This window comes from Vombatus ursinus, unplaced genomic scaffold (assembly GCF_900497805.2).
Source record: "Vombatus ursinus unplaced genomic scaffold, bare-nosed wombat genome assembly UNPS02014900.1, whole genome shotgun sequence".
Taxonomy (NCBI): Eukaryota; Metazoa; Chordata; class Mammalia; order Diprotodontia; family Vombatidae; genus Vombatus; species Vombatus ursinus.
This window is the reverse complement of record NW_020954678.1, coordinates 1,476,505-1,492,009: the sequence shown is the minus strand read 5'-3', so window position 1 is coordinate 1,492,009 and position 15,505 is coordinate 1,476,505. Positions and strand designations below refer to the sequence as shown.

Genomic DNA, 15,505 nt, shown 5'->3' with positions numbered 1-15,505 from the left:
CCACGGGACTGATTTGAATAGGCCAACTGGTTGTTGAAGTTGGGTTCTCTCCCTCTAAGAGGAGCTGGGTTTGGTTGTGGAATATGTAACACCACTATCCAGGAAAACCTCTACTCTGGGCTNCCACGGGACTGATTTGAATAGGCCAACTGGTTGTTGAAGTTGGGTTCTCTCCCTCTAAGAGCAGCTGGGTTTGGTTGTGGAATATGGAACACCACTATCCAGGAAAACCTCTACTCTGGGCCAGGTTTTTCTCCAGCTAGCTGATCACTGCTTCTCCAAGGCCATAAGGAAGGATTATGGCGGCTGAGCTGTCCTACCCTGGGTTTGGGAGCAGGCACTCAGTGGCCTCAGAAATCTTCCTGTCAGGACTTCTCATTGTCCACAACTTCCATGTCTTCACCACCTCCCAAGCTGGGGGCTGTCTTGCATCTGATCGCCAAGAAGAGACCAGGGATGGTCTGAGAACCTTCAAAACCAGATTAACACATGAGAATTCACCCATGGCCACCAGGAGACAGAAAGGGCTGGTGAGGGAAGTGGAGGTCCAAGTGGAAACGGTGGATACTTATAAACCCCTTGCTGTACTTACTGGCCCAGCCACTTCTATTGCTACAGTTGGTAGAAATTTCTTTCCTCAGTACAAATATTACAAGCCTGAAGTGATATCCCATATCTGACATGATTTTCATTGGGAGAATTGGGCCACCTTGCCAGGACAACAAAGACATGTAACTCTCAGAACTGCAATGGTGGAGATGGTCTCCTCCCGCTAAGTCCCTTTTCAAGGGTCTCCTCTCTTCAAGTCACAGAGGCAGAGGCCTGCTGCCTTCAATGCTTCCAGTGGAGAGCCCCAGTTCCAAGATCATTTGCCCCCAGTTCCATGTGGCATTTCCTGCAGGTGCTCAGCATTTTGGGGACCACATAGTATAAGTGACCTGGCACTAGAATAGGGCCACTATGATTCCATGATAATAATGTTACTGAATTGACACTGGCACATTGGAGAAGTCAACCTCCATTCTGAAGTTCAGCCCCTCTACTGATCTGGTGGGTTCTTCTCATTATCAAACCATTTCTTTGTGCTATGGGTGGCTGGGAGAAAAGAGCTGTTCCATCCCAGCTGGGGACCTCTCCCCAAACCTTTTTGGCTTTGAAGCTGTCCAGGATGCCCCTCTTGACTCTGCCTTTTCTATCAACTGTTACCTCAGCTCTGTCTCCTTGGCAGTTTGCTGTAGACTGGTTGGCACCCGGAATATTCTTGTCTCACTTTGGGATAAAGAACAGAACCAGATGCTACCACAGTGGATATTGGAAGCCAAATTGTCCAGATGTGACAGTTCCTTAAGTAGAATCTTAAGATGGGAACACATTGGCTTTTTTTTGTTTGCGTTTCTGTCAATTTACATCTAATCATAAAAGCTTATATAAACATTTTTTCTCTTTCTACCTCGCCCCATTATTTGCACAATTTTTTTTTGTTAAGTCCAAACATAATTTGAAATGAGGTAGGTAATTTCTATGTATTTCTGCCTTAGTCCTTTTTGGTGACTAGTTGAGAATTATGCCAATTTGAAAAACAAATATTCCAAATGGAGCTGGAGATGGACATCCACAGGGTGTAGGTCAACTCTAGCCAATGCTTTTCAGTTGGCTATTTTCTCAATCTCATCCAGATCGTCGGTGTCCAATCTGTCTATCTTCTTATCTGCAAAGAAATTAAACCAGAGAGAATCAAAAAGGGCCACCTTGGACAGTTTATTTCAGCTACTGTTGCAACATGAGGACAACCTACAAACCTCTGTTTTATCTAAAAGCAGTATCCAACTACTGGCCAAAATGCTCCCTCCTCATCTGACTGATGAAACCTTGAAGCAACTGAGCATGGCATCGAGCACCACATGACAACCCAGACGTGCTCATGTGAGGGCTTTGGCCCCAGGACGAAAGAATGGGCCCTGCTCTTCTCTCCCATCCCTACTTCTCTAACAAAACCAGGAGGGAGATGGAAGAGGAGAGACCCAGGCCTTTGCCCAAGAGCCCTGGGCTTGCCCATTTAATGGCCAATGGGCCACAGAGGGCACATGCTCTGGGACACTCACTGAAATGTTCTTCGATCCTTTTGAGAATGTTCATGCTGTGCTTGCTGTCTACCATGTTCACGGCCAGGCCTCGCTTGCCAAAGCGCCCCGTGCGCCCAATCCGATGCAGGTATGTCTCATTGTCTGGATTCCCATCCTTGTCCACTGGCAGGTCAAAGTTGATAACCACAGACACCTGTTCAACATCGATACCTACAGTGCAGGAAGATGGAGGAGACACAGAGAAAGCAGACCAAAAAAAAAAAAAAGCACATGACACCCACAGTCTAATCAGTGAGAGTCTAGCACTAGCAGCTGTTACCCACAAAACAAGATTTTACACCCTATGGGTATAAAAGAGTACAACCTGAATGGACATTACCAAAGGATCAGATCTACACAAAGTGATTCTCTGGTCTGAAGGACTCAAAGATTTCTCCCAGACCCACCTGGAGGATGGTCTGGAGAAGAGGGGGTTCCATCTCAAACTGCCTGATGCTATTAATTTGCCACAGCTAATACTGGAGCTACTTAAGCAAACAGTAGCAAATATGAGGCAAGGAGGAAAACCGAGGAGCCAGAACCCTGGATCAGGGAGCTGAGCAAGTTCTCTTCTCCTACAGCTTAAGATCAGGAGATCTCCACAACATCAAGAACAGAAAATTCCAAGAGGATCACCTAGCTGCTGACCCCAGACAAACCACCTGCAGGCTCAGACATCATATTTGTACCCTGGGGGGAATGACCACGTGCTCAGCATTGCCATGGAGGGCAATCCAATTCCCAGCAGACCATTTCTGCAAAGGCAGAGGGAACTGCTGATTGAGGCTCTGGGAAAACCCAAGCTGCCCTTGCTAGAAAGGGGATCACAGCCTCCCTCCTGTTCTTTCCTAAGCCCCGAGGCCTCCACATGGGACAGTCTCTTCTCACCTCGAGCACACACATTGGTAGTCACCAACACTTTCTCCTTGCCCTCTCGAAAACGCTCAATCACGGCAGCTCTCTGTTCCACCATCATTTCGCCACTCAGAAGGGCCACCTGGTGGCCTTCTTTGGATAGTTCAGCTGCCAGCCAACCAGCTGTTTTGCGGGTCTAGAGTGAAAAGAATTTGATTAAATGAAGATACTAGAAACTGGTTTCAATCATTAAGTTAAATGAAGATTTCATCCTTGAATTAAACAACTAAGAGTCAAGTCACTGAAATCTTTCAAGATGTTTCAAAAATTATCACTGGGGCATTTAGGATGTTTTCCCTAAAGACAGACTGAAAAACCTAGAAAAGGCCTCCAGTGCATTGGGTGGATCCTCTTTGGTGGATTGAGAGGAAACTCAAACAAGAACTGTGTAGCCAGGGTAGGTGTGGATGCATGCTGAGCAACCACATCAGAGATAAGGACATCATTAAAGTAAGAGGCTTTAAAAGGCAAAACAAAAACACTTTGAAGTCCTATGTTAAAATAATAATGATAATGATAATAATAACAATAACAACAATAATCATAATAAAAGAGGCTTTGTAAGTAATACTAATCTAAGTACTAAGACCAGTCAAGTTCCATTTTTCCTGCTTCTGCCCAAAATGTATCTCCCCCTTTCCAAGTCAATGAGATCCCTGGGGGAAGGGGAAACTTTCCTGAAACTTTCTTCTCATCATCAGCAACACTTGTTTAGTAACTAAAATGAATTCCTGACTGAAAAGGAGAGGACCTAATTTTTTCCTGTTCCCTGTCACACCTGTGTCTTGCCGAGTGCTACTCACGTGACAGAAGATCATGGCTTGTGCAATGGTGATGGCCCCATAGAGATTACAAAGGGCCTGGAACTTCTCATCCCGGTTATTGCACAAAACATAATACTGCTTAATGGTATCTAACGTTTCCTCTTCTCGCTTCAGTTTGATGATGTTTGGGTCTGGGACAACCTTCTGAGCAAACCTCCACACAGAGTCTTCGAAGGTGGCAGAGAAAAGCAGCATCTGACAATCTTTAGGGAGCATTCTAGAAGGCAAACCCATGCACACTCGTCAGCATCCTGAACTGCCAAGTTACAGGTCAGTGAACGGCCCTAACTTGCTATTGTATTTCTTATTTCTCAGCCTGTATCTAGAAGCATGGAAGAGGACAGAATTAGAAGTAGATTATAAGCAAGCTATGTCACCCTCTAAGTACCTAGTTTTAATATTCTGACTGCAGGTCAAAAGAAAAATTCCTGTGCAACATCTAAGTCTCAGACATAGAAAATACTGAATTAGGAAGTCAGGATGATCAGAATCCCAAACCCAGATTTAACAATGATTCGCTAGGTGTATGAACTTGGACAAGTCACTTAATTTCTATCTGGTTTTCCATATCTATAAAAAAAGCAAAAATAATTCAGCCTCTTTGTTCACGAGGAAGTGGTGAAGATCAAATGAATTAAGAGACCTTTTACCTATCAAACTGAAAATAATAAAAGATGGAAATCTTCAGTGGTGGAAGGCTTTGGGATAACAGACATATCAATACATTGATGGTGGAGATGAATTGTTCCAATCATTTTGGAAATTCATATAGAATTACATGATAAAAGTCACTACATTGTTCATATCCTTTGACCCAGGATTGCCGGGCATAGTTCCCAGAGAGGTCATAGGGAAAAACAAAACAAAACTAGAAACAAAACTGGATATCCATGGAAGGATGGCTGAATAAATTGTGTTCTATGAATATGACGGAATATTACTGCATGTAAGAAATGATGACATACCAAGAACTCAAATGTGTGAACACTTGTGTGAACCTAAGGAGAACGAAGAAAACAAAACCAGAACAACAGTATCCAAAATAATGTAAATAAAAACTGCAATCAAAGTCATCGAGTGCAAATTATCCACAATGACTCATGTGGGTCACAAAGAGTTCTATTGCCTGAGCAGCAGCAGCAGAACACCAGGGTGTAGGTGACAGACAGACAGGCGCACAGACAGACAGTAGTGGAAAAACAAAAGGCATGAATAAAAGTTGAGAGGAAAAAATGAAATGCAGTGTAAGCCAGCCCAGTTTATTTTCCCTCCAGGGAAAGCATCACCACAGACAGCTCCCTGCAGGCTGAAAATGGCAGCAGGCAGCCACAGTGTTCAGCACACAGGATTCTATAAGCTAAGAGCTGGAAGGGTCCTTCCAAGTTATAGAGGACGGTCCCTCCATTTCCTTTATCAATGAAGAAATTAGCCCAGAGCATTTATTATTCAAGATCACCCACCTGACTGGTGGCCAAGCCAGAACTGATCTTACTCTCCTGTTAAACACAAGATGGCAACTAGCTTCAAGAGAACAGAAAGGGCCCCTCCCCCCCAATCTTTCTTCAGAGTATGATCAAGCTGCTGCCAGCAGGACCCTTTGGCCTCCCCTTGCCCGACGGCCAACCTCGGGAGTTTTCTCCTCCTCCTGCTGTAGCACATGCTCCAGAACCGTCAGTGGGGAAGGGAGGGGCTGACAAAGTGGGCAGCCTTGTGCTGTCACTTGCAGGGGACTAGGGTGCAAGGAAGGGCAAGGGGACCCCCCCCCAAAAAAATCACATAAATGAAATGCTAATGGAAACTCTAACTGTGGACCAGACAGAATAAACAAATCCTTGTATTTATAATGAATCCTTTTACTTTGGCAGCAGTCATAAAGATTAAGATGGAGTGAAGAGTCTCACTTATTCTGTCACTATATCAACAGATATCACAACTAAAATACTCCCAAGGAATACAATCTGCAATCCATAATGCTACAGGGAACTACTCTGGTCTCTCAGTAAGGGACCACCCTCACGGCTCAGCAAATGCTTCAGTGTCCAGGTCCCAGGGGAGAGAAGGTAGCTTTGGAGCAGAGCTAGTTTCCTCGAGGAAGATTTTCTCCCCCTATTCCCATCAGCACCTCGTACCTCTGGATGCGGATACTCTGATCCTGGTGGCCTTGGGTGGCTATCATCACGTCAGCTTCATCTAAAACAAACACCTTGATCTTTTTGGGATCAATGAATTTTAGTTTGGAGCACCAATCCAGAACTGTGCCAGGGGTACCAATTACGATCTGCTCACTGATCTTCTGGCCTCTTTCTACTGTTGAAGCAAAAACAAGTTCTCCATGAGGTTGCTTTTGGTCACCACACAGTTTGAGTTTTTCCCTGGAGTCCCACAGAAGGATCATGTGGCCCCAGCACAAAAAGAAAACCCACTGATGGGAAGGCTGGATTTGCAAGGTGGCATGTAAGTCTACAGATGGAAACACAAGAGGCAGAACCAAGTTGTCCCTTGCCCTCTGGAGCCAGCTTCCACATGCCGATACTTTATCCCTGGGAGAGACCACCGCCACCCTAGCTGAGGCCCAAGCTACTTCACATCTGGATGACTGCATGAGAGACGCAGCATTTAATGCCTCCAAGCCACCGGGCACACTGCTTTCAGATTCATCTTTTCCTATTACTTACCAGGCTGTCAGTTCAACAGTGAAAGAATCTGTAATAGGTTTAGCCATTCTGAAGAGCAATTTGGAATTATGTCACTTGAGAGGAAAAAAGGAGTGACTACAATGACCCAAAACTCCACTGCTAGGCAAATACTCCAAGTAGTTGAAAAGAGGAAAGTTCCACATGCACCAAGATTGACAGAAGCTTTTTGTGGCTAGATGTGTTCTCTGGCCTCTGCTGCTACCTCATCCTGGACCCTCCCTCAGGCCTGGGGCCTCCCCCGCCAGGTCAGGTCCCAGCTATGAGTTCCGCTGCCAACTCTGTTCCTGTGGGACTCCAAAAGCATGGCCCCAGTTGAGGTACCCCCAAATCCCCCCCCCCACTCCTCAGGATTTCAGTTCCCATCTGTGTGCTCTTTCCTCATTACAATGGAAGCTCTGTGAGGGCAAGGCCTTTCTTTTGCTTGTACTTATGTTCCCAAAGCTCAGCACCACACCTGGCACCTACAGGAACGTAATAGAACGTTACTGGACTACAAGAATCAATGACAACTGGAAAAGAATTCAAAGCAGAATAAAGAAAACAGAAACAGAAAACACATAAAATGACCATCTCAACGCAAAGAACAGAAAATCAAAATTAAATTTAAAATTTAATTATCATGACCAAGCTAGGCCCTAAGAAAATGCGTCTCTCTCCCTCCTTTTTAGAAGAAATCACAGGTATGGATTGTGTGGATATTGCATAAACCATTAGACATGAATTATGTGTTGATTGGTGACACATTCCCTGCCCTCATATTCTAATGGGAGGAGATAAGATGAATAGAAAGTAGCTTTGGGAGAAAGGGTATGAGCAGCTGGGGCAGGGGGGAGGTTTTGTGATCGTGATCCCAAAGCTAAGCCTTGAAAGAAATCATGGGTTCTCTAGGGTGGAGATTAGGAAGCAGACACCAGAGCAAACGCACCCAGGGACAGAGGGTAGTGTTTGAGGAACAGCCAACAAGGCAGTCAGGTGGCTGACACACAGAATGCAAGGAAGAGAACAAGGGATACAAAGGAGGAGAAGGGAGAAAGGGGCCAGATATGGGAATGTATAGTTGACCTTAGTGTGAACAGGAAGCCAATGGAGTTTACTGAGCAGGTGGATGGTTAACACAATCAGCTTGTGCTTTGTGATATCATTAGAATATAGAACTTCAGGTTTTTGAGAAAACTCCTTCTTCCAATGCAAGTGGGCACCTTTCCTGAAAAGGCTAAATGACTTGCCCAGGGTTATGCAGCCAGTACAAAGTCTTCTTGGTTTTGAGACTGGCTCTCTGTCCACTACTGTCATGTACCTCTTTGACATGAAGGTAAAATAAAAGAAAAACAAAGCGAGAAAAAAAGTTTTTAAAAAATGAAAGAACCATCTGCAACAACTGCAGATTTTGTACTTTACCAGTGCTTGGCCTGCTCTAACCGATCAGATCAGTCTCTTTACTATCCTCCATCCACGTGACACTTGTTCCTTCCTGCCTGAGACCCTGTCAGTGTCATTTCTTTGGCCTAGAATGCCCTTCTCCCTCCTGCCTGCACAGGCAAATCCTACCCAACCTTCCAGAACTAGCTCAGCTTCTACCTTGCTCGCTGAAAACTTCCTGACTAGTTCAACCCAGATTCTTTTTGAAGAAGACAAGTGTAGTCTGATTATGCTTTGTAGGCCAATGAGCCAAGGAATTACTTTGTGTAACTGCTACATTGAGGAGAGGGATTTGAGGTATCATTTTAGTTCAGGATTCCCCAACCCTTTTCAAACAATAGTTTTTGAATGACCCTGGGCATACCTGTCTCTAACCATGGAACATTCTAACACATCTGCCCAAGAGAAATAAAAACTAGCAGGATTCTTGGTCTGGCTTTAACCGTGTCAATTCCTCCTCCACTGAAAAAGCAGCGCCTCAGTTACTGACCACACTTCGAACATTTCATAAATCCCTCTCAGAGGATTTCTTAGCGTTTGATTTCTTTCAGCCAAAGTCTAAGTCACTGCAAGACCGAGGCATCTTTTGAAGGCTGACATTTGTGGGTCCTGAATGTTCTTTGAATTTTACCAGCATTTGTGTCTAATGCTCCCAACCCGAATCCCGCATCCCCCCTTCCCCTTGAGTAGCCTTTAAAAATGATACTCACACTTGTTGCCTCGGACAGCATAAGCTAGCTTAAGTTCTGGATAAAATTTGCCCATCTGTTCAATCACCTTTCCCGTCTGAAGAGCCAACTCATAAGTGGGTGAGAGGCACAAACACTGAAAAGCAAAACATACAGGCTAAGATGCCCTTCAGGGTATTTTAGCAGAGCCACTTAGTAAGGAAGCCTCATACTGTTTATTTCAATGCAGCACTCAAACACCTGTTTTCAGGAGCAGGGGCAGACAGGGACAGAGGATCTTTACTTTTCCAAAACCCCAACAAATGCAATGAAAGGCAAGGGACAAATCCCCTCCTGCCCCCATCTTTTGATTACAAAACACTTCACAGAAGTCTTTATGGTTGTTACTATAGTAAGCTGGCAACCTCAGTGTTAAGGTATTTCTGAATATGTACTCTGACTTGGGCAAACACTCACAGGGTGGCTTATCTCTTTTCAGATAGATAGATGTAGATGTAGCTTTTCTAATATAATCAAGGCTCAGGGCCGAAGTATTGTTCAAATCTGCTCAAACAAAGGAAGGGCTTGAGATTCCAGTTGGAAGCTTTCCCCTCCCTCCAAAGGCCTGCTAGTTTTTTGGTTTTTTTATGCACTAAAAGACATCGGTTCTCCAATGGTGCACTAGTCAGGGAACTCTCACCCACCAAACCCTTACCTGGGGGTATTTGTTCAACGGTTCCATTTGACTGAGCATAGCCAGGACGAAGGCAGCGGTTTTACCGGTGCCAGACTGAGACTGGGCGATCAGGTTCTGTGGGCTGCATTATGACAGAGCAGGAATATTAAAAATCAATTTTGTTTTTAAAATGACTAACAGGCTAAGTTCAAGGATTGGTGTGATGATGAATTTAAATACCAACTCTGTAGCAAAACGACATTTCTTTCTTTTTTAGTTTTTTCTTATAAACAGACAAATCATCAAATAGAAAACGAGAAAATCTTACACAAACCCCCTAATATTTAACAAAGTTGAAACAAATAAATTAACAGACAACAAACAAAAATACCTAGGCTCTTTGTCCCTTTCCAAGTCTGTCTGAAGTTGTTACCTTTGGCTTTCTTTTAAGCACAAAGTCTATGATTCTCTCTACAATTCTGGGTCTGATTTACTTTGCATCATTTCATGTCCATCCAGGGCTACAACAGTCTATCCCATCAATTAACCATAATTTATCTAGTCATTTTCCAACTGTTGGCATAGATTTTTTTTAAATTTTTTGTACAGCTAGATTCTGTTTTCTTTTTTATGATTAAGGCCCTACGATTAAGTACCTTTGGACTTCTTACTGTATGTATTACAAGATTATTTTCCAAAATCTTTACATCCCTCTAAAGTCACACCAATAATGTAGCAGAGGCCTCTTTTCTCCATAGGCCCTGATTTTTAATATTTTTCCCCCTATTTAGGGGGAGGGGAAGATCATTTTAGTGGGGATAAGGTGACGTATCTTAAGACTTCCTTGATTTTGTATTTCTCTGAAAATTTTAATGTTTCACCTTGTATTTCCTGCTTCAAAAATTATCTGTTCATACTCCCAGAAAATTATTCCTCTGGGGAGAGCCTATTAATCTTATAGATATGTATCAGTTCCTTATTAACTCTGGAGATCAGACCTTCGTTTGGTATCATTTCAGTTACCCAAGTTTGCTTTTGGAGCCATCTCCAACTCCTTCACCCTAATATCTAATCAGCTGACTTATCCACATTCACAACTGTGCTATAAATATGCTTTTTGGTACCACTTCAGTCGTATTCTTAATATTCTGTATGTTGTCTCCGAATCATTATGTTTTATGTAACTATATTTATAGCTTCTCTTTTGCAGAGTCATTTCTTTCCATGTATATTAGTTCTTGTTTTAATACTTTGTTCAACTCTACAATATATTCTCTCATTCATCTTTTTTGTTGAATTTATCATGTAATTACACTGAGGTGTTAACATTTCGTACTTCTTGATTAGGAAATAGCAAGAAGCCATTTTTTCTTGCAAGACTGAGGTTTTCCTTTGTGCATTTTACTACAAAATTATTGGGTGGGCATGTATTTCAAACACAGATGCTTTAAAACCAACATCCTTTCTTTTCAAATACACTTAAATGTTTTGGGATTAAATGCGTTTCTTATAAATAGCATACTGATAAATTCTATTTTAAAATCAATTCTTCGGTGTTTGTCATTTTTAATTATCAAGTTTGTCTATTCTTCATACTGTTATTATTCTTGTGATTAAGCCAATATTAACTCAATGAACCTACTCTAAAGAACATTCTTCTGCATTTTACTACTAGCAATGAAAATTCTTTAACCTGGAGTTTCCCTTTATCAATGAGAGGAGCTCTGCTTTGGGACTCCCCTGCCCTATTCTCCTCTCTTATTTTCCCTCTTTCCATTTTTCTGTTTTTCTGAAAACTTCTGAAACATTTGGTGATTTAGCCAATGTTACATTATGTAACACTTTTGTTAGCAACAAGTCTGTCTGTCCTTGAGAAGGGTGAATTCTTTCAAATACCTAATTAGGAGTGGGACTTCTGACTGTTCTTCCAAGACCCGTTTTGAATATTTCTGCCTCTCATCTCTTACAGCAGAAGAGCACACTGAGTTCTGCTGGTCAGATAATCTGACCAGTGATTTTTGCCTCTATTTACCATTTCTCCCTTTTGTCCCTCATCCTCTGTGGCTTCGGCCAGTCCAGGCTCAAGGGTTCCTGAACTCCTCCTGGATGCCTGGGTTTTCTTCCCTGGTGACAGAGCTCAGCTATGTCTGGTCCCGTTCAGTAGTGCTGGTTTCTACTTGGGTATTACTGCTGCCTATTATTACCAATTCAAGAAAGCTTTCTTTGACAATTTCTTAGACTGCCATTTCAGTTCTCTATTTTCAAACTTTCTAAGAGACACCAGTAATCCCGAGATGCCTCCTCTCTGCTTCCTAACCCATTATCTGTATTCCCTACCACAGATAGCACAGAGTCCTCCATCATGCTCTAGGCTACCCTATATTTCTATAACAATTATCTTCATTTCATTAATGGTTTTAGTTTGAACAAAAGTAGAAGTTAAATATTTCGGGTTAATAATGTATTAAAAATACTTCATAGAAGAGATATGTTGAGTCTCAGGTCTTACTGGAGGGACGTTCATAATGATATTAATCTATGGTCTTAAAAATGATACTCGCTAAACCATACTTCTGATAATAGGCTGCAATTAGAAAGAATTGAAACTCTATTATGAAAGGACTAAACTGTCTAGATACATACGGTTCAGCAAGCATCATGGGTAGTGCATTCTCTTGTATCTTAGATGGCCGGTTAAAGCCCATAGCATAGACCCCTTGCAGAAGTTGTGGTTTCCTGGAAGGAATATTATGAAAATGAGTCATCATTCCAAATCACAGTAGGTAAGTGATTATTAAACATCTTTCTATTCTACTTCCCAACCAACAAGGAGTGGTCCGTAGCACTACAGCCAAACACTTCTCCAGGATATTAACACCAGCACCTTCTCTCATAATTTCAACCTTTAATAGCTTCTTTAATTGAGAAAATTCAGAATAACTCCTTTTTCAGGACAACAAATAAATTTCTATCCACCCACAAATCAAGCCAGGCCTGGATGTCCAGTCTTTCTTAGCAATTGCAGGAGTGATGACTAAAGTAATTCATAGCAAGAAGTTGAAAAAGAACAAATATTTAAATTGAAGTTATTTCTCATTATAAAAATATTTAAGTTTTATAAAATAGGAATGAAGTTCTAATTACTCTCAATACAAACACTTAACAGAGTTAGATATAGGTCAGGGTAAGGAAGTATATAACACTAAGGCCCAAGTTGGGTTGTAAAAGATTATAATACAATGACAATAACCTAGTTTGAAGTCTAGGTCTCACCTGACTCAAAGACCTAATCTCCCTTAAAGGGGAGACAATTTCAGGGAGGGATCTTAATTCTCTGAAAGACTTATTCTTGTCTATGGTGACCAATGTAAGATTGGAAATGTCTTTGCTTAAATTAATTAAGAAAAGGATATCTTTGGTCACCTTTTATCAGATTGAAAGGAGAACAAAGGTGGCAGTGGGATGTTGGGCAGGCTCCTGGGGCTGTGGAGGCCATTATCGGCTACCACAGGCCATCTGCCCTGTGCTCAGTTTGAACTGAAGTACAGGATTGGACTGGGGAAGGAGAAGGCAGTCAGAAACCTATTCCTGGGCTCCAACAGCCTAGAGGTCACTTTCTTTAGTTCCCAATTCAAAGATTGTGGAGTGAGAGTTGCATTTTATACTTAAAAAAATTACCACATTATGTTTTTCTAATCTCCGATGATTAAAGTAATTTTAATTAAATTTTATGGTTTAAGAATACCTGTTGCATTAAAAAAAATTTTCTAACTCTTGAATAGGCTGAAACATAAATAACATAAATGTAAGCTTAAAAAACAATTGAGGGGTGATTAGATCCATTAAAGTATTTTTTCTGATTGTGTGCTAGCAAAACACTAAATTTAAATGGTACACCTGTGCTTCTACTCCGCTATTTCCCGATTACCATAAAATCTATGTTGGCTGTTGCTGGGAGAGAACGTTCTGATTGGCAGCAGTAACTCGAATTCTTTCTCAAAGCAGAAATGCCTGCATGTTAATAAACTGTCCCGGACAGATTCTGGCTGAAATGCAGAGCACAGTTTTCTTTCACAGTAGCAGAAAGTGTTGATGGGACATTAATTTGATTTCACAAACAGGTAGTTCCTGTTCACCAAATGTCAAGGAAAAGAAGAAGAAATGAGCAGCTAGGGAGTAATCACGTGAGAGTGCTCAGATCACTCCTTTAACTAATCCTGCCAGTTGTTAGTCCCTTTAACTACTTACTAAGCCAAATCATCCACATTTAGGAAGTGGATTTTTTTCCCTACATCTGGCTTGGAATTCACAGGCTTTCTAAGGACATATTCTGCCTGAAGCCTCTCCAAGTGAAACCTTTCAGTGTTCTCCATTTGGAAGCAGAGTGCCACAAAGCTCGATCTTTTGAACCTGTTGCCAAGGATACTCTGAGGAGTAATGGAATGAATGCTCAGTCCGAGTGCTCCCACTGTTTAACCACTTTCCTTTGACACAATAAATTATATATTTCAGACATAAAACAAATCAAGTGGATCATCAAATTCAAGCTTAATTCTGTATCCATTTGTCTATGAACTAGAGCCAAACACAAGAGAATCTATCTTTCAAGGAGCCCAATTTGTCATTATAAAAAGAATTCTTTCTTAAAAAAAAATTTTTTTTGAAGTTGGAATAATCAATAACAAATTCTTCTCCGGTGTGGAAAAGCAGAAGTGAAATAGAGACAAGTCTGGGAAGAAGCTTGGCCCTAGGCTACTGACTGTGGGCTGCTGTGGCTACTTAAACAGAAGTTGTCCAAGGAGGACAGAGTGGAATGTGTTTGATAAATTCTGCTAAAAAGAAAGAAAAAGGATCTCTAACAGAACTACTCCTCGATCTTAGCTGTCAATTTTTATTAGCAATCTGATTGGGTTCCACTAAGCTCCACTTAAATGCTCTTAAAACAAAGTACAAAAGTGTAATGTATTAACAAGGTAGAGTAGTCCAGGCAGCACCAGCACTGCAGCTCTCTAAGTGCACTGATTATGAACCTTAAAGCCCTGGGGACACAAATACAAACAAGCAAGACAACCCTGCCCTCAAGGAGTTTATATTCTAATTAGGGAAGAAGACCAGAGTTCCAGTGAGAGTGGGAAAGGGAGCCAGCATGCAGCTTGAGGGTAAGACCTTGGCTGCCTGGTTTGGAGAAGGCTACCAAATTCAATTCAATAAGACACATCATTCCTTTGCAAGGATGTACTAGGTGTTAAAAGGCTATATGAATGAAAACATCACAGCTTCTGCTCTCAAAGATCTGCCATGTAATTGGGGAGGGGAGGCAAAACAAGGACATGACTAAGCATAATATATACAAGTGGAATGAAAGTAAGAGGCAGACAAAATTCTAAAAGATTTGAAAAAAGACAGTTTTCAGTTTGGGGTCTGTAATACACAACTAACACCTTCCAGTCTGAATTTTCTGTTGCTCTCACAGTTGAGCAACATTCATAAGAATGATATTATTTATGCAAGTTATCTTTGTTCAATAATTATTTTTATTTCTGCCTTGTCTCTATACTCAAACACATGTTCCTTGTTCACAGAAACACTGGGGAAGATGACTCAAGTCCAATATTAGCCAATTAAAAACAATGAATGCCAAGCACTTATCAGGAATGAGGCAGCTTCTTCTGGGAAGTGGCTAAGGGTAGATCTGTCATCATTGTTCTCTGCCTGATGCTGCCAATACAATAGCCAGTGATCATCACACAACTGCTCCCCAGGAAAGGCCTGAAGGACCAAGGGGTGGTATTGTTGAGGGAGCTTGTTTTCCAGCAAGAAAAGGAAGTAAAAATGTCTAATCAGTCCCACAGGAGTTGAGGGAGAATCCCTGGGAGGTGTCTCTTGGGCAAGGGGCAGCTAGTGGGCCAGGGAAGCACTAAGAGAATGGCCACATGAGGCCACTCTGCCCAGCCTGCAATGAGCATCAGTGCCCAAGCAGCCAGCCGGCTGCTCCTATCATGGTCCTCTGCTAACGTGAGAGACCTACCATGGCATGGCCAGCTCGTGGACTCGATGTGGCCCAAGCTCTGTGCTGCACTAAGGAGAGAAACAGCCTTTGGCCTCAAGGAGCTTGCATCCTATCAAGGGAGCCAGTGAGTCAACACACACACACACACACACACACACACACACACACACACAC

General features: G+C 42.2%; 1 protein-coding gene across 1 annotated transcript in view; it reads right to left on the bottom strand.

Annotated features, from left to right (window-relative positions):
* Positions 1-663: 663 nt before the first annotated feature.
* Positions 664-15,505, bottom strand: part of LOC114028904 (ATP-dependent RNA helicase DDX19B-like) — a 28,477-nt gene continuing 13,635 nt past the window's right edge. Inside the window, exons 5-12 of the mRNA XM_027843228.1 lie at positions 11,965-12,057; positions 9,361-9,463; positions 8,688-8,802; positions 5,992-6,169; positions 3,842-4,079; positions 3,012-3,174; positions 2,103-2,294; positions 664-1,708 (exon numbers count right to left, since the gene is read on the bottom strand). Of these exons, the coding sequence (XP_027699029.1) occupies positions 1,647-1,708; positions 2,103-2,294; positions 3,012-3,174; positions 3,842-4,079; positions 5,992-6,169; positions 8,688-8,802; positions 9,361-9,463; positions 11,965-12,057 (1,144 nt within the window). The 3' untranslated portion in view covers positions 664-1,646. The remainder of the gene's footprint in view (positions 1,709-2,102; positions 2,295-3,011; positions 3,175-3,841; positions 4,080-5,991; positions 6,170-8,687; positions 8,803-9,360; positions 9,464-11,964; positions 12,058-15,505) is intronic.